General features: G+C 34.3%; 1 protein-coding gene across 6 annotated transcripts in view; it reads left to right on the top strand.

Moving 5' to 3' along the window:
* PCDH9 (protocadherin 9) overlaps window positions 1-19,078 on the top strand; it is a 685,482-nt gene that overhangs the window by 285,809 nt on the left and 380,595 nt on the right. The window contains exon 3 of one of the 6 annotated variants that reach the window (XM_066176257.1): window positions 13,095-13,160. The exons of 4 other annotated variants lie outside the window; for them this stretch is intronic. In XM_066176257.1, the coding sequence (XP_066032354.1) occupies window positions 13,095-13,160 (66 nt within the window). Of the gene's footprint in view, window positions 1-13,094; window positions 13,466-19,078 lie in introns of those variants that run through there. One more of the 6 variants, XM_066176261.1, reaches the window with a different exon arrangement.

Raw genomic sequence — 19,078 nt, 5'->3', positions numbered from 1 at the left:
AATTGAACTTTCTGGAAAGAAAGACCACATTATGTCTCCATGTCCAGACACTTATTTGAAGAAATGGTTACTTTATACTATTCGGTAAATATTCAAGGCAAACAGTTTAAATTTGCACTGTTTCAGTTAAGAACATTTTCCAGGTGTACACTTCCATTAATTGTCAGGGGTGGACCACTGATATTAAAAATCATTATCTTTTACTCCTGAAGGCTCTTTGCAATGTTTTTGTTTCTGTTTTTCGTTTGTTTGTTTTGTTTTGTTTTTTTTTCTTTTTGTGTTTTTAATCAGTATTAGTACTAATTAAATTCAATTTATTTCTTCTCAGGGACATATTTTCACTGTACTTTTTGTAATTTCTTTCCTATTAATGTGAAATTAGAAGTAATCTGGTAGATCCAAAGACCAAGCTGTTGTTGTTTATCATGAGCTCTTTGTTTTGGCTTTCTTTCCTTCTTTAAATGCAGTATAGGTACCATTTATAGGCTCTGTTGTGGTAGATGTCTGAAGAACCTTTTCTTTAATGGTTCCCAAGGGAGCAGTAAAGTTACTACTTTGGCAGATGCTTCTAACCAAATCCTCTGGTTCTGTAGCTACTTGGTCTTTTAAAGAACTTGTTTTCCTAAGTTTTAAGAAGTCAAGATCATTCTCAGTGTGCCCCTTGTGGAATGATAGCCTAGCTTCCAATACCATAAATCATCAGATCATTGTTCCAGATAGTGAAAAAGTACTGGTGTTAGCTGACTGTATAATAAAGCTAGTTCTAATGGGAATTCATGTTCATCTCATGCTTTTCCAGTTCAGGAGAAGAATATGGAATGAGATACAGCTCCTGTCGTATAAAATTCTAGCTTTCTCTTTGATCTATCAGCACCAGTTTTGACCACACTACTGCCAAAAAGCAAGTTGTGCTCTTTTCCCTGCCTCCAGCTGTCTGTCCGTGCCACCTCTCTTGTGTCAGTGGTAGTGATTGTTCTGTTCTTCTGGGAAAAAATAATTTGGGAAGGCAGGTCTAGTTTTTAGTCAGCTAAAGGAACTGATATAACTGGTGAGCTATGTGATTTAAATACTGGCATAGGATGTGCCCAACGAAAGAGAAGAAGAGAGGGCTGCAAATTGTGAGATTGTGTAAATGTCAATGAAAGTTTACAGATATAAAAAATTACCATAAAAAGGTTTGATTGGAATTTGTGAATGTTTACCAAACTCTGGAGTTTAGCAAATGGCAGCTGCTTAATTCTGTTGGTATAAGCCCTTGTATCCAGCTCTGTTACTTGCATTTTCATTTTTATTGATATCTCAAGATTTCTATCAGAACAAGTGAATCAGGTAGGTTTGTTTTTCTTTATATGTATACTTCTATGCTGATGCAATTCTTGATTCATTTTTATGTAGTATTTTGCAAAAGAAAACTAAGACTTTACTTTAGCTCTCAATGTGCTGAAGCTCAATTTTTTTCTAGTGAAGCCAACAGAAGGAAGAATGCAAATTCTTTCTACTACTCTTGATGCCTTCGGGTGGTGCAGTTTGTTTTCAGAGAAGCCTGGTTGTCATGGGAGACACAGTGGGAAATGTAGTGTTTTCAGCTAAAGACAGTCTGTAGCATCTTCTGTTGAACTCTGTAACAGTGAGAATATCACTCTATGGACAGAATACTAAAGAAATACATTGCTGCTGTTTGTATCAACTGGACTTCTTAAACTCATGGTTTCCTAAGTGGGTGGGGATTTTTGTTGTCTTGTTTTGTTTTGTTGTTTTTTTTTTTCCCCTGTCATGGATACTTAAAGAGTAATAAAACTGAAGAGTCCAAAATGTGTATTGTTTGAGTCACTAAGTAGTAGTCTTTATTAAAGAGAGAATTAGAAAACAGCAAATTAAAAACACTCTCAAAAGCCTCACAGTTGCCTCAATAGCACAGTTTAACTTTAGCTAATTTCTTTTTACTCATATGATCACTTTTATCTGTTGTTTAAGGCATTACCCTGCATAAATATGAAATAATGAGAACAGTTGTGGATTTCTAAATAGCTGTCAGGCTGATTTTCAAATCATCAGAAGCTGGGAGAGACCTTGAGGGATGCTTGCTTATCTTTTGCTTTTTCTAGAACCAGCATGAATTGTTTGTTGTAAATCTTGGTTTGGAGTCTGTTTTCTGTGAAGGACTGCCTATTTTATTTTATTTTATTTTATTTTATTTTATTTTATTTTATTTTATTTTATTTTATTTTATTTTATTTTATTTTATTTTATTTTATTTTATTTTATTTTATTTTATTTTATTTTATTTTATTTTTTTCTCTCCAGAAGAATGACCAGTCCTGTATAGAGCATGCACACAGAAAATTACACCGTCTTGCTGTGCTGGCTTGAAAACCACATTAGAAAATTTTGGAAGTGAGAGGGTCTTCCTCTTTAGTACCCCATTTTTACAGAGAAATTTTAAGTCTCAGGCAATTAAATGTTGAACTTCAGTTTTTCAGCTACTGAGGTTTTTCTCCAGTCATCAATCAAACGTAGACCAGGAATTTAGTTTTTTTCTTCTGCTTATCCAGATACAAATAAATAGGAAAGATATGTATATAAAAGAGAGGGAACATAGAATAAACTGTTGTAATGACCCATTCAAGTAAAAGCTATGTAGAGAAAAAAAAGGATTTTTGTTACACTTCGTGATTAGAAATTTTTTGGCAAGTAAAAACAATTAGTCGATTGATCCATATAATAAATTGGAGAACTTTGTGGAATACTCCTACAGTAAATGCTTTTTAGTAAAACATACCAGACAAAATTTTTGCCATAAGAAAAGTTAATTTATAAATTCCTCTTCCCTGTATTTAACATCTTACATGGTTTTTACATTTTCTTTTAGGCTTGTTAAAATTATTTTCTTTTGGCACTAAACTGCCCATTTGCATTGAGTTGAGGGATTTAAAAATTATTTTATTTTCCTAAATTCAGAAATTAAAATACTCTGCATAATTAAATATTGGAATTGTATCATCGCAGTAACTGCTGTCTACTTTTGCAAAATTGGACAGAAATAATTATCATAGTAAAATGGATTCTAAAATCATTGATGTGATAATTTCTTCTTTGGATAATATTAAATTTTATGAAAATTACTAAAAAGCTGGATTTCAGAGTTAAAAACTTCTAATATGTTGCTATGTTATCAGCTGGTTATGAGAGGATTCTGTATAACAATGGGGAATATTAGATTTGCGATAGGATGCTGAATGTCAACAAAACTTGCACAACTTGTAGTTTTCAATGTTAATGTAACAGACTAATGTAATAGATAAATGTAATAGACTAATGTAATAGATAAATGTAATCAAGTGAATTATTTTTGTCAATAACTTGGGAGTATTGAAGAGGCTCATCTTGGCTGCTTAAACTGAAAATGAATTACTGAACTGGTCAGTCCTGGTTCTGTATGAGTGTTCTAGGCAAACCTAGGGAAAGGAAGATTTATACATTATTTCTCTGTATTTTCATGTCAGCTGTCATAGAAATGAATGTTGTAATAGATCTCTAATCTTCACATCCTAAGCAATCCTTAGATGGTGAGGATCTCAAATGACTCTTTTCTCTTCTCTAAGTAGTATCTCATAACAGGAGAAATGATTTCATGATGAACCTTGATAAAAGAATAAAAATTGTTTCTTATTTTAGCATAATATTGCTAATTGTTAAACATCTTCCACTTCAAATGTAAAAGTGTTAAGTGAAATCAAAACAGGAGAAGCAGCTGTAAAATTTCAACTCAGCCCTAGAAGTGAAACAGGTGACTGATCTAACCATGTAGTGGTAAGTTCTCTTTATTTGAGGGTCAAAGGAATAATTCTGTTTAGGTTGACTTAGGCATCTTTTCCATTTTCTTGGTTTCAAAAGAAAGACAGAATTTAAAAGACAGAAGACATGGATTTTTTTTTTCTCAAGATTATCGTTTCAGTAAAATCATTGTGAAGGTATGGATAAGTGGAAACACCATTGAAGGTATTTAATACAATCATGTAACATAACTTTCCTTCAGATAAACTGTGAGTATACCTATGAAAGTAAATTTTCATCAATAGCCATAGTTATGATTGTGTATGCTTTCACAGAAAATCGCAGAAATCACAACAACAACTACCCAACATTTCTCTCAAATAAACAACCAAACAACTGGACAAACTAAAATCAAATCCACACTTCCATTCTATCTTTGCTTGCAAGAACCAAACTTTAAAAATTTAGACTGAAATATTCCATGAAAGATATTGACTATAATTGACTATAGACATAGAAACTTTTGAAGAACACTGAGTTAAAATACTTTCATTAATGAGTTAAGATTCTGTTTCGTGAAAAAAATAAAAAAAATAAAAATTAGAGAAAAATCTGTTTTCTATCTCTTTATAATTTAACCTGACAAAACCAACTTTTCTCTAGGCTCATATGTATCTTATCATAGTAATAAGGATACCAGTTAGCATTCTGAATATCTTATTAAGCAAATAGTTCCACAAAAAATGGAAAGAGAATCAAATCAGCCAACCATTGGGCAATATGGAAAAATATCTTTGAACAATGATGATAGGATGCTTGCTGAACTTTTTTCACAGCAAAATGATAGATGCCTATGCTGGGCTCCACCTGTAGTAAATGTAGTGGCACTTCCAGTGGGTAGATCAATATAATAGAGTTGGAATGCTGAGTTACAGACTGTGTTTTTCTACCTTTGCCATTTATGTAGTATTTGACTGTGGGGAGTTCGATATGCTTAAATTATGGTAGGATACTCATAAAAAATGCATAAATATCATTTTGGGTTTAAGTTTGGTAGTGGCTTCTTTTAAGTTTTGGTTGATTGCTTGGTTGGTTGTTTTCTTGGGTTGTTTTTTTTTTTTTTTTGGGGGGGGGGGGGGGCTGATGTATGAGAATTTTTTTAATTGTTCCAGGAAGGTGTCTAGTTTAGGACACCATCCAAATTCTGGTAGACTTCACAGTCTCTGGCTCAGACCCAAGAAGTCTGCTCTATATACCTGTTAATCTACTCTGTTTTCTTTCCAACAGTCCCTATTGAATTACTTTTAGAATGAGGGTTTGTGCCATTCAAAGGGTCCATTCACTGCACTGCTAAACATCTTTTAAAGATGAAATTCATTTGGTGCTGTGCTACCTACAACCCTAACCCAGCCAGTAGTAAATACAGACTATTGAACATATGCTTTCCTGGCTAGCAGTCAGACTTCTTTAGCAGAGATTCTTTTATGCATACCCTCCCTTTTGAGCTAATGGAATAGTGACAACATGTTTTCTAAAGAAAACCTGTGTATGAGAAAATTGCTTGGACATGCATAATCTTTTTTCAAGAAGCTGTCAAGGATTTGTATTGATGCTTGATGGTATGTTATTAACATGCTAACAAAAATAATTTAAAGGCAGTAGAGCAGAGCTGTTTATACTATTTGTGGTAATATTACCATTACTAATTACATTATATTGTAATTCTCACTGATATAAATCAACTGCTGGCAATGAAAGGATTAGTGTGGGGTGGTATAACAAGCCAAGATTTTAGACCTTTGAGTTCAGTTTGGCATTATCTTGTTGAAAAATGTTTTCCATCTTCTTTTTTAATGTGAGTGAAATGTTTTGCTATGCAAATTGCTGCAAAGACAACATTATTTTATTGACTCCTGTTTCCAGTTTAGGTCTGGCTTTTGTAGAATTAGAAAAAAATTAAAGAGCTAAAGATTATATATTTTTTTTAAATGGTAAGTCATGTTTATGAAGAAGGACGAAAGGGAAGGAGTCATTTATTTTTTTCTCTATATGGATGTAATGAATGACAGATAAGGCAGCTTAGAGTATGAATCAGCCTTTAACTCATTATTCAAGCAAACCTGTTAATTTCATTATTATATATGTCATGGGTTAAACCTCAACACAACCCCTTCCTCTCCATCCAGTACTAACATCAATGCCAGAACTGGGATAAAATCTGTGATGTTCAGATAGAAGAGAAAATGAAGATTGGATTTTATAGAAACAGAATATGTGAAGAAATGAATAGGAATGTCTACAACAATGTAGGTTGTTTACGCAAATCTTGACAAATTATATTTTTTCATTTTGTGAGAGGGTAAGCTACTAACAGAGGGGCCAGTCAGTTGTATCCTAGGCATTGTAATCAGGGCAGCTTCGGAAGTTTCTTTCAAACACTGCTTTGTTTCTTTGATATCCTGGTGGTCTTCATTAGGACTACTTTACTCTTTATAGTGAGAAAAACAGACGAATCATGTCAATCTCCTTCTGACTGCCTTCTGACTATTGTCAGAAGTTTACACTTCTTTTGAATGGTGGTAGTAATTAACTGCATCCTCTTCCTCAGTCAGAAGGCTGCAGCTCCCTTCTTCATAAAATAGAATTGATGTGCTACCTGTGCAAATCTTTACCAGAAAGTCTCAATGTATGTGTTTATTCCCAGCATGGATTTGAGCTTAGTGACTTCATAGGATTGGAGCCACAGCATTAAACTGTGGGGGGGGAAGAAAAAAGTGTATATTGAACTATAGTGCCAATTTTAAAGTTGAATCACATCCACTTTTGGGTTTTAGTAAAATGTAGCTTTTTTTGACTGACAGTCTTTCCACCATACTAGAGTCCTCTTCTTAGATGTAAAGGATTGTCTTTTACATCATAATACACTGCCTCTGAGAGAAAATGACGAAGGGAGATTTCTGCTTTTAAAGAAATATTCCATTCTGCTTTTTTGTTGTTGTTGAGTTTTTTTGGTTGGGTTTTTTTGGGTTTTTTTTTTGGGTTTTTTTTTTTTTTTTTTTTTTTTTTTTTTTTTTTTTTTTTTTGGTTTGGTTTGGTTTGGTTTTGGTTTTGTTTTTTTGTTGGTTGATTTGTTTTTAGCATACTGTCACTTACCATTTAGAAATCTCTGGAGAGTATAAAAAGTGTGCTCGTTGTTTTCCTTTCTTTTTTCCCATCACATATTGTTTACTAACTTAATGCTGCAGCTCCTGAGCCAATCTGTCCCCTGAATGTTGCTGAGGGTTGTTCATATAACTGACTTTTCTGCAGTTTCACCTGAAGAAAGTTTCACAGCCATGAGAGGATACACAGGGCCTTATCATCCACTTTTTCCAAAATGTATCCACAAAACTGGTGCAGTGCAATGGGCAGCAGTGCAAAAAGCCAGTTGTTGTTGGCCAGGTAGTGGTTTGGATCTTAGGTCATTTTGACCCTAGAGTTACCAGTAAATAGTTTACTTGCGTTTTTTCATTGATAAATCACATCTACGCTGAGCTAAATATAAACCACCAATTTATTTCACGTAGAGGTAATCCACATAAGCCTAAATAGTGGTTATCTGTTTCTCGGAACCACACATTATTCTTTGTCTTTCTTACCATATCTTTCCTTTCCCCTTAAGATGAGGGGGGAAGACTTCACAGATGATAATTTAGGCAACACCAGAGAAGTAAACAACCACCATAATTGATATTTGTAGGATGATAATATAATCTTTTATGACTGAAACCAGTTATAAACTATCATCATTAACAGTCAGTCCAGATCCATTTCAGCCATAAAGATTTGCACTGTACTAGAAATACCAAGAGGTATTTAGTTAATAATTGGATTATGTTGTCCTCATGCATGGATTGCATCTAGATGTCTGTGTTCAAAATAAGAGAAGACTTATGCAGGAATTATATATTCAGTACCTTACATGTGATAAAGTTTTACATCTGTCAAGTGGTCTCACATCAGGAGATCAGCATTCATTAGGCGTTAGATGGACAATAAGTAGAAGAGAGCAATGAATTGACTGTAAAATATGAAAGGTGAACTTGATCTTATGTTTGCACTGTCTTTACAGTGTTAATTCCTCCTTGCATCTCATTTTAACCATTTCTAGTCAAGTATCAGAGACTTTATTTGACAAAGGAACCTGGGATAAAGGCAGGGGGTATAGGTCTGTGAAGAAATGATGGTTAAGAGATGTGGTTCTTATCAGTAAAATTTTTAATAGTGCAAAGTATTGCAAATACAGAAATCTTTGGGGGAATGCACATGCTTTGGGAATCAAATTTGAGTTATGAAGCTTTCTTCTGATGAGGTAAAATTTCTCAGTCATCTCTAAAACATTTATGTTGCTAGATTTTCTGAGTTCTGTATTCATTGCTAACACCAGTATAAATAGTTTCTAGATTGGGTTTAAAAGAAAAAAAAAAAAAGGAAAAAGTCAGTGAAAAATGTACTTCAATTCTTTATCTGACAAAATGTTAATTTGTCTTTCTTAAAACACACTTAATTGCACACACAGGAAATAATTGCACATCTTGTGAACCTTTTACTTCTAACACTGGCATATTCTTACTTTAATTATTCCTCATTCTTTAAAAAAAAATAAATTACAATTTGCATTTTAAGGTTCTACTTCATCCTTTAGGAAGTGACTGTTCCTGTGTAAGCTTTTTTTGTTGATTTCATTTTTCAAAATATGCAAAATCTCTTATCTTTGTAAATTATGTAATTGCTGCTTTTTTTTTTTTTTCTGTTGTTTCTTTTCTCTTCCATGATGAGAAACCATCACCAGTTGGTTGTATCACCAATATTACCACTATTTTTCTGTGTGCTTTCAGGTACTATTAATTACAACATTTAAACATAAAGACGAGCTGTAGGCAAAAGAATACTGAAGTAAATTTAAACCTGGCCAGCAGGCAAAGAAGAGAACCCAGTGAGTTAATCTGGTGCTGCTTCTTCAATGGAGTGTTTACTGTGGAGGTACTTTATGTGTGTATATTAATGAGTCAAAGTGCAAATCGTTTCATCATCCTTATTCCTCCTTCTTTCTGTGATCTGCTGGATCTTTTATTTCTTCAATATCATTAAAAGATCAGAAGTTCATTATGGTTAAATTTCTCATAAATTAGGGCAATGTTACAGAATCTTCACAGATACTACAGCATCCTCACAGGAAGATGTAATTCTATGTAAGAATCCATACAGAATTGTATTATTCCTAGACTGTATGTTGGTGCAGTGCAGTCAATCTCAGTCTCTCTAAATGAACAATTAAACACCATCATGTCTTGACAGTTTTCCCATCTATGTACACATTACTGTGCCATTGAAGAGAAAAAAACAGCAAAGGAGATTATCCTTGCTAAAACCTATTAATGATCAGCCATAAATGAGTGTCATAATTTTTCTTAGGACAGTGTTAATACCACATCGTTTGACTTGTTACAGTGTATCTTCTTTTTATTTTTATGCAGGAGCCTCCTATTCTATTTCAGTGGGAGAAAACTTAGGGGTGGGCTATCAATGCTACTGTATTAAAGCCATAATAACAGTAAATTCCTTTGAATACAGATTTTTTTTTGCTAGATTTTGTTGCAAAACGAAGTCTGCAAAATGAAGTTGTTTATTTCTTGAGGCATACAAGTAACGATTTAATTTTATTCCTTTTAGGCATATGAGACATATGTTGCAGGTTGTGTGAGCCTCCATAGGAGAAACAGACATTGAACCATAGTCTCCTAACTCCTGTTTTGACGGGAGCGAGACATAGGACTGTTCAGAGTCCCTTTCAGTGAGGTTTGTCTGATTAAAAATTTTGTGTATGTGCATTCCAGTTGTGTAATTTAGACAGCTTGACTTCCACAGGCAATGTCACAACATCTGTCAGAACTTTTGAAAGAGGCCAGAATTGAGTATTAGGTGTCCAGGTAATCAAGGTTCTTCAAAATCAAGGTTTTGCTTGTGAAATTGAGCTAATTTTTGAGGATAACAAAGTGCAGAAGCCTTTCTTCCTCAGGCAAGGTCATGATTTCTAGTGTCTGTATGTTTTAATATATGATCCTAGTGGAAAAGGAGAAGAAAAAAACTAAGAAGTTTGATTAATGGAAGTAGCTTAGAAAGAGCTAAGTATGAGGACTGATCTCAGAGCTCTTAGGCTGGAAAAAAGTCCCATTAATTTTAGTGGGAGTTTTGACTGCACAAGGACTTTCAAGATCGAGTGCTTTCTTGTTCATTAAAGGATAGAAGGTAATTAGAAATAAAGCACAGAAAAAATTTTATATAGTCCTGCTTTTGTCAGCTGAAAAAATCCATATTATTGTAGGAGTTTTAGGCTAATCTTCTCTTTCCCTTTCTTGCATAAAATGATGACACAGTAGGTTGTTTTCATTACTCTTAGAGGTCTCTGCTTCTAGCTTTTAATTTTATTGGGAAAAAGCAATTGGAAATTTTTTTCTGTTATCTTCCTTGCTGTTGGATCGCAATCTCATCTTTGATGCTGACTTTGTCATATCCCTCTTCCATCCAAACTGTTGAGCTCAAGGTATTCCCATAGCATTTTTGTTTGTAAATCTGGGATGATAAATGAAATAAAAAGCAAGTGTGCATTTTGGTTGAAAGATTTTGCTGATGTCAGCTCATGAAGTAGAGAAACAGAAAGTAAAAGATAAAACTGTACAAAGTTTTACAGAAAAAAATCTTGCTGTTTTATAATACCTTAAATTATGTTGACTTTGAACACCTTTTAGGGAAGCCATATATTCTTAAGACCTTGTGAATCCAACCCTATATTTTAAATGTATGGCAGTCACGAGCCATTGCAGGAATCATGACTTTAGGTCATCAGCTGATGGGAGTACTTTCTAAACTGACCCCAGGGACAAGGGACTGGTAGAACTTCATTCTTTGTAATACTTAAAAATTAGATTTATTTTACTCTTTTTTTACAACTACTTTTTTTCCTCTTCTTTGTATCAAAACCTTTTTTTCCTTCAGCCTCAAACTGTAATTTATTTGTGAAGACTATGGTCCAAATTTAATTGTGGCTGGAATTGCCACTGGAAGACTCAGAGCAGGGGCTACTTTCTGTACAGCTTTCTGAGGTGCTGTTGCACACAGGGAAACTGTAAAGAAGGATGGGGATATTGTGAATCTGTTGATTCTCTGGTTCTCTTTTCTGTCCCTGCAGTAGGTAATGATCTTAACCATTCCCAAAAGCATGGGAAAGTGAGACATATTTCACTTCTGATTTAGACTGCTTTTTTGTAGAAAAAAGGCATCCATTGTATTTTATGATGCCATGGATTTGTCTTTTCAATTGTCAAATTGTTATGTGAATGAGATTTTATTCCTGCTCATTCCTATTTTATTTTGATGGTCTCCCTAAGCTTTCAGCTATCTAAGGGGATAGGAGAAATATTCATTATTTTTGATAGAAATTTGTCTTGTAATTCCTTTCCAATTATTTTCAGGAAACTACTTGTTATTTCTGCAAAGGTGACATTTCTGTAAAGGTGACTTTCTAACAAGTAGGAAGACGTTAGGTAATATGGAGCATGCTTTCAAAAACTCATCACTTTGTCAAAGTGGATAAAACTGGTTAGTATACATTCTAAGAGAGAGCTTGGTCCACAGGGACTCCTTCTTTGCCTTTTGACCAGTTTAATTCCATTGCCTTTGGGTGAATTGCTCTTCATTTGTACTCATGTAAATGAGGAAAACAATCATATGTAAAACATCACAGAAATATGGGCAGATTTTAGAATGTGGAATTCCCAGTGGTTTAACCTTATTGTTACACTATCCCTATTAATCTCCATGGATTACATAAGTGCTTTTTCAAGCAGAGTGTAAGATCAAGTAACATTTCTGCTTGTGTAAGACCAAAAACCATTTCTGGTTGTGTAAAGCATTTTATTTTGGGTTTTGTGGGTTGAGTTGGTTTTTTGTTTGGGTTTTTTTTTCCCAGTTAAAATTTTAGATGACAAAAAGGGACTACATTAATTTAGTTTGAAATGTGATTTCAAATATGAGAGAATACTTTTGGTAGATAAAATGCTTAAGATGACTTTTTGCTTTCAATGGGATTTCTTGAAAAAGCTTTCAGAACTGTGATACAATTCTCCGAGAAAACAGAACTTTTGTTAGATATCCAAGGTACCTGTTGGGAGTACTTTGGAAGAGACGTGTTTTCCATTGCAAGTAAAAGTACTATTTGATGTAAAGTGTTCTGAGGATTTTGCTCACTATAGAGTGGTAAAGGAGTGGATAAACCATTCCATACAGAATACTAATGTTCTTTCTGAATATGGGGCACAGAGTGCTTGTTTGCAATTTCGGCATATTACTCTACAGAGAATGGATTTGAAATTGTCCAACTTTCCGAAAACATTAGTCTTAATGTAATGGTCTCTCTCTAGGAAGCTTTCTTTTCTCAAATAAGACAGAACAGTGCAAAGGCCTGCTGCTGTGTTGATTGCTGGCTTTCTGACTGTCCTTTCAAATGCATGTGTTGTTTTGGCTCAAATAGTTCAGAACTGTGGTGGTAGTTTTTTTTGTTTTGGGGTTAAATAAGAACATCAGTTCCTCTTGGAATAGGCAGATTTGAAGGTTCTGCAAACTTAGTAACCTACTGAACTTTCCCTCCTCTGTTCTCCTACAGTCATATATACACAGTCTTTATGACTCTAGTCCTCGGAGATGTGATATTTTGGGGTGTGTGAGTTTTATACTCAGGAGGGAACCTGAAGTAGTACATAGTGCTATTTATATTCAGCAGTTAGTAATAGAGCATGAACTTCCATTAATGGTCCCACATTAAATGCAGCTTTAACTGCAGTTTCAAAGATCTGCTGTTTTTGCTTTTTTGAGTCTCAAGGCTGATTAATAATATCTTAATAAAACGCTTAATAGTGCATTAAACTAAAAAAAGAGAAAAGTTTCTTATTATGAGACAACTAAGTAGTTCACTAAACAGAACAATAAAAATGCATCTGAAAATCTGTTGCCTGACTACAACAAAATGTTCATCAGCTTTCAGAAAACACACTGATGTTTGATGCAGCATTTTAAATGTTACCACCCATTTGTTTGCTAACACGAAGCTATGGCCTCTGAAGTTTGTGAACCCTCATAAAAAGTGACTTTTCTGCATTCAGTAGACATTTAGTCACATTTTGCTTTCTACAGTACCAATATTGGGCCGTTTGGGGAGGTGGGTGATCTGAAGATCTGTAGTAAGAATGGCACATCTTTTTTATTTAAATATTATTGCTTTTTAGGCACTGAATTTTGGAGATATGCCGAAGTACTTGTGGGAGATTTGGGTACCTGACAAACCATGGGTGGTAAGATATCAGATCCACTGCGATAAATAAATAAGAATTTAATTTTAAGATAGGTATTTTTGGGCCCTGGTGTCACTGAATTCAATGGACCGAACTCCTGCAGGGCTCATAAGAAGTGCAGTACTGCAAATGTATACAAGTATGTTTCCATTCTTTTCAATATTGTCACACTCATGCAAAATTGAAGTAATGCCTGTTGTGAAATAGAAATGTGTGGTACCATCTGACAGGAGGAAGGGAGAATTTTTCAGCTAAAGTTTATAATAAAGCCATTTCTCTTATCTTTACTCAGACAAGTGAGTGGTTGATTACTGCCTTTCAGAGCAATTAATGGCTCAGAGCTGAACCTTTTGAACATTACCCTTCTCCAGGCATCCTTTTGAAAGTCTGGTTTAACACTTCCTTCTACACTCCAACCCAGTTAGCCAGGGAGAATAACAATCTCATTTGAGCATCGTGTGGACTTCTCAGAAAATGAGTCTGGCAGATGCTGTCTGTCCTCCACTATCAGAGTCAGGAGTCAGAGAAGATCCAGCGTGGAATGCTTTGATTTCTAAAGCCCTGCATTAAGGAAAAAGCCATGGTCTGTTCAGATATGTACTCCCCCCCCCCCCCCCCCCCGAAATGTAGTCTAATTTGTCAGTTTCCACACTGGATTTTTGTACAAAGTAAAGGACTGTAGGATCTGTCCACTATATGTATTTTTTAGAAGAGTCTCTTCAAAACTAATACAAGAATACTCCGTATAGAAGCTGAGAACTTTCTAGTTTTAGAGTCTGAAGGAAATAAATGCAATTTAAAAGTAGTTGTGTCTTATTATATATTTAATTACATTTGTTAAACTATTTAAACCATAAATTTGCAGTACAATGTTATTTCCTTTTTAATATAGGCCCTGTTCCCCAAAACTGCATACTTTTTGACACTTCCTTTAAGCTACATCAGAAGAAAATTTCCTGGAAACTGGAGTTTCCTGTATCAGAATATAAATTTAAAATGACATTTTCCAACTACCTACTAGGTGTTTGAATCTTTAGCCTTAATAGTAGGATATGTTAACTTCAGTGTAGGCATTTCAGAGATAAAGAGATTGCTTTAATTGTTTTAGTGTAAAATATTCTAAATAAACTTTGTTGAATCTCAGTTAGTGTAGTATAAAATTGATGTAGATTAAACCCCCCTGGATATCTATCTGTCTCATTTCTAATTATAGAAAATGCAGTGATTATAAATTAATTGATTACCACAAGAATTTTGAAGGAAATTTTCAGTAAAATAAAGGTATTAGACACAGCTGAAGCCAAGTAATTTAAAGTGAACACAGTAATAAGTGGGATTCACAGTTGAACTAGATCCATGGATCCATGTAGGTCCATTCCACTAGGAATATTTTATTTCATTCTATTTGGAGCCCAACACCATAAATCTAAAAAACTGAAACTAAAAGTAGCCTATAGCTATTTCTAAATTCTTTTTACAGCAGTAGGTAATGGTTGGATCTCACTGAGGCAGATTCAGGAACACCACATGAGACTAAACATGCACATAAGTTCTTAGCTCAACTTTGGTGTATCTCCTTTTGTATTGGTCCTGAGTGCAGTGTTTTAGCAGAAGCTGTCAAGCTTAATATTTTATTTCATTCTATATTAATTTTAAAATAAAGAGTTGTAGTGTACTGATTTATTTAAATCTTAGGGCAATATATATGTAATGCTTCATGATCAGGTCCATTTTTGAGGGGAAGTATATTATTGTATATATCACATTGTAAAAACTGGTTCTTAAGAGCTACAAATGTTAGGGAAATGTATTTCAGGAAGGTAGATGTTAATTACCAGAAATTAAGTACTAAAGTAGCTAAACAGGAAGAAAGTTCTAAGCTTTAAGCTGATTTCTGGAACATTTTATATTCATGCTCCTCTCAGCCTTTCCCTAAGAATTGTCTTTGTCAGACATTATTTTTTTCAGCTAGGTTCAATACTTCAAGAGATTTAAAAAATATTGAGTGAAATATTTCCCATTCTTGTTCTAAGTTTTAAAAAATTGAAAAAGTTATTCTCTACCAGCTGATATTCGACAGGAAAAATCTTTTTTTTTTTTTTTTTGATAGCTGACAATGATAGCCTGTCTGATCAGTTTAATTAAGGCTTCTTTTCTGTGTCTGTGAATGTTAGGTTTTGAAAATATCCTCCAAGCTGTTACTTATGTAAAGCACTTTAGGTGTTCTAATATATTTTTCATTTTAATACTGATAGATGTTCACAGTCTGAAAAATATCTAAGTAACGTTGATGATCTCTAGAGTGAATGAGGACTGCACATTTTGCAATGCATTATTGAGTACTAATAAAGTTGTCTTGCATTCTTGCTTTAAAAAAAAAAAAAAAACAACAGCTGAATTGCCTTGGACTACTTTGCATATCTAAATAGACCTTATAGAGCCTCTTTCAAAGGGAGTCTTGGCAAAGCAAATCTCCATTAACTTTGTATCTAATAGAATAAAAAAACGCCTTAAAACAAGTTTCAGTCCTAATGGATTTTCTATTTCTTGAAGTTCAAATTCAGTCTTTTCAGCCTTTAATATTTGTGGTAGATGGTCCTAAATACTAGATGCTGAAGCTCTTATGTAAGTGTCTCATGTAGGTGATAAGCAGCAGCGCAGACAGCATAATTTTGTGGGGGAACTGGCCTGGGGTGGGATGGATGCAGGAATGGAGACACAGAACTCAGTGATGAATAGTCTAAAATGTATTTAGGATGTGGGAGAGATGAGAGCATGTTAATAGCTCTTTGTCTTTTAATAAGCCTATTCTACAACAGACATACACAGACACATGCACACACTCATCAGTTAAAGCTGCATTTCCTTCAGCCCAATTCAAACCAACATGCAGGGGTACAGAACTTACACTCCAACTGCACATCCCAGCTGGGGCGTAGGTGTCATCTGGTCTCTTGTGTGTGTGGTTCAGGCTTAGTCTTTTGTGGGATGCTGGATGCCCATGGATCTGTTCACTCATGAGGAGTTAGTGTCTTAGCTGTCTGTTGATTTATAAATCATACTGTTGGTGTAAGCCACTGTAAACCAAGCCAGTGAGCCTGCAGTCTCACTTGTCACGTGGCTCCAAGCCAATGTCCTTGATATCATCCATACGTAGGGCAAACTAGCAATTGTCATGGAGGTTATTATCACTCTGTTCTCCCAACCCAAATTTGTAACAAAGTGTGAAGTCAGCAACAATTATGTAATTATGAGTTCAGCTAGTGCAACTTTGCCTCGCATCTCATACAAGGTTAATTTTGTTATTTGGAGATGAGCATTTGTAGTCGTGTTTCCATTTATCTAAGCTGTGCTTTTGGGTGGATTCTTATCTTGTGTCACGTGATCAAAACCATCCCTTCTAGGAATATAACGTTACTTTGGCACTGACAACATTAACATCTGTTCCTTGGTGGTGGAAATACTGCTTCCCACCCCAACACATTAATACACAAATCTGGGAGTATGCTTGTATGGGGGCAAAAAAAAAAAAAAAAAGAAAAAAAAAAAAAGAAAAAAAAAAAGCAGAAATAGAAGGAAGGTTTTTGGAGGATATAATATGAGCACAAATCTTGTGACTGAGCTTGACCTAAATTAACAGAATGTTTCTTTGAGAGAGGAAAGAGGTGCAGACTCTAGGAAATTGGCTAAGGTTAAAGGAGAGAATCCAAGATTATTCAAATATATCAATTGATTATGTACCACATAAATTACTTGGTTTCCAAGAAATAGATTGTGGAAGAATATTTTTTTCTCCTGGAAAACAAAACAAACAAACACAAAACCAAAACAAACAAAACAAAGAAAACCCCAGCTTTCTCCATGCTGTTCAAGCTAGACAACAATAACTGTTTCAGTCAGGATTCTGAGAAAGTAAATGTTCTGTACATTTTAATTTTTGTTAATTTTTTTGGTGTTCTGTCCTTTTTTATTTTTGGAGTCTGTGTATACAGATATTGTTATTAATTTTGGCAGAAGTTTTGACAGTTTTTATTTTGTTCTGATCATAACTTTTTATGCCTATTAACTGGTAAAAGAAGTACCTTAAGTTGGATGTAATTCAGAAAAGTTGGACAAACAGAGATATTTTTTGTAATTAGATTTTATTATATCTTTGTTTTTAAAGTAAGTTTCTTTGCAGTTGAGAACTGTCATTAGAATTGCTTGGGAAATAGCTCTTTCAAATGCATCTAAATAGATGCTGATCGATGAGGCACTGCTTTTATGTCTCAAATGTGAAGTGAAACTGAATTTATCAGGTTTAGATAAAAATCAGGTTTAGATAAAAATAAATATCTACAAAATAAATATCTTGACTTCACTTTCCCTAATTGGTAACGTGCAATGTACGATTCTCATTTTTGATCTACCCTGTTGGTGTCTCCATCTCCCCTTAGGGATCCAAGCTGTTTTCCTCTCCTGCTGTAATTGAAATCAGACTTGTTGCAGTCTGTAATTGATAGTGAATCTAACAATCTAATGTTTTATATGAGACAGATGCACAGCAGAAGCACATGAAACAGCATACGGAAAAAGCAAGTGCCCTGCTGGAGTGAAGATAGATCCATTCTTGTTTTGTTAAACAATATTCCAATACTTTGATCAACTAGTTCTCCTACATTTTAGTAAGTTAAAAGATATGTGTAGAGTATTTGGAGTATATGCACTGAATTAATAGAAACAGTTGAACCACATCTTTCACTCCTTATGAAGAGCTGTACTTCCAGACTCATATATTTGCATTACCCTTGAGCTGTTAATGAAAAGTATTCTAGTTTCTGTCTCATTGTTGTTATGACAGGTCTAATGGTCCATAAGGGAATGTAATCTAGATGTTCACTCTCACTCTTGTTTTAGCATCTAGTGCAAATCATAATCTTGTATAAGGAATGCATTTTATTTGTCTCTGGGTGAAGATACTTGCTAAGAATCTGCCATTGGAAGCAGGATGGTGGTGTCTGTCAGCAATATATAACATATTCCTGTTTTTCTTTCTTTCTTTAGTCATATAGTGCTTCCATTCTTAGTGAATAAAATAATAGGATATTTCTAAGTATTATCCTGTATCTCGCTTTCTCTCACACTCACTCTTCTATATAAGAAAGCCAGTCATGAATGTTATATTAAGTAATACTTTAACATTTTAAAACATGTGGGGTTTCCTTTGCTTTTTCTTTCCCCTCTCTGGTGGGGATCTACTCTGGTTTCTGCACTGGGGGTGTTATATAGTTTTAAAAGTGTTTTTCTATCTCTATCTTCTCTTTGTGTCACAACATACTGTAATTAAATGTAGAACTAAAAAGAAGTTGTGGGTTAATAATAACTGTGTTTACTGATGGATTTCTTGAGATATTTTGAGGCATATTTTCTTAGCAGAAATAATGTAATAGTCGCCTTTGTGGATTTCCTCATATCTGGTTTTGAAAGGAGCCTCACATGTTCCTTCCAGTGCTACTGATAAGAAGCTGTTATCAGCACATCTGAGACAAGCAGACTAAAGCTTTGAGCTATTGCATCTGTAACTAAGATTGAAGACCTAGCTTAAGTCAAAAATTGCACTTATTCTGTGATGCTTCTGACCCTAAAGATGTTGTCCTGTGTAAAGTTTAGCAGGATTTCTACTGGGGGAGCAAAATTTCTTCTTGGTATATCTAAATAAATATTGGCATTCTGGTGAATGCTTATAGAGGTTTGGAGGAAAACCAGTTATTCTGTAACTCCTCACATAATACCTGGTTCCTCAGGGATCTGAGAAAAAATAGAAGAGGAATTAACTTCTTTACTCTGTTCACAATTGCAGTGGAGATTTTTCTCATTAAATATTTATCCATTCTGGAGGAGAAAGAGAGTTGAGTAATCAAACCATTGGTGTTAATTTA

This window comes from Chamaea fasciata, unplaced genomic scaffold (assembly GCF_029207755.1).
Source record: "Chamaea fasciata isolate MVZ Bird 193981 ecotype frontalis unplaced genomic scaffold, bChaFas1.0.hap1 SCAF_2, whole genome shotgun sequence".
NCBI lineage: Eukaryota > Metazoa > Chordata > Aves > Passeriformes > Sylviidae > Chamaea > Chamaea fasciata.
Note: the sequence above shows the minus strand (reverse complement) of the source record. Positions and strands in the feature narration are given on the sequence as shown.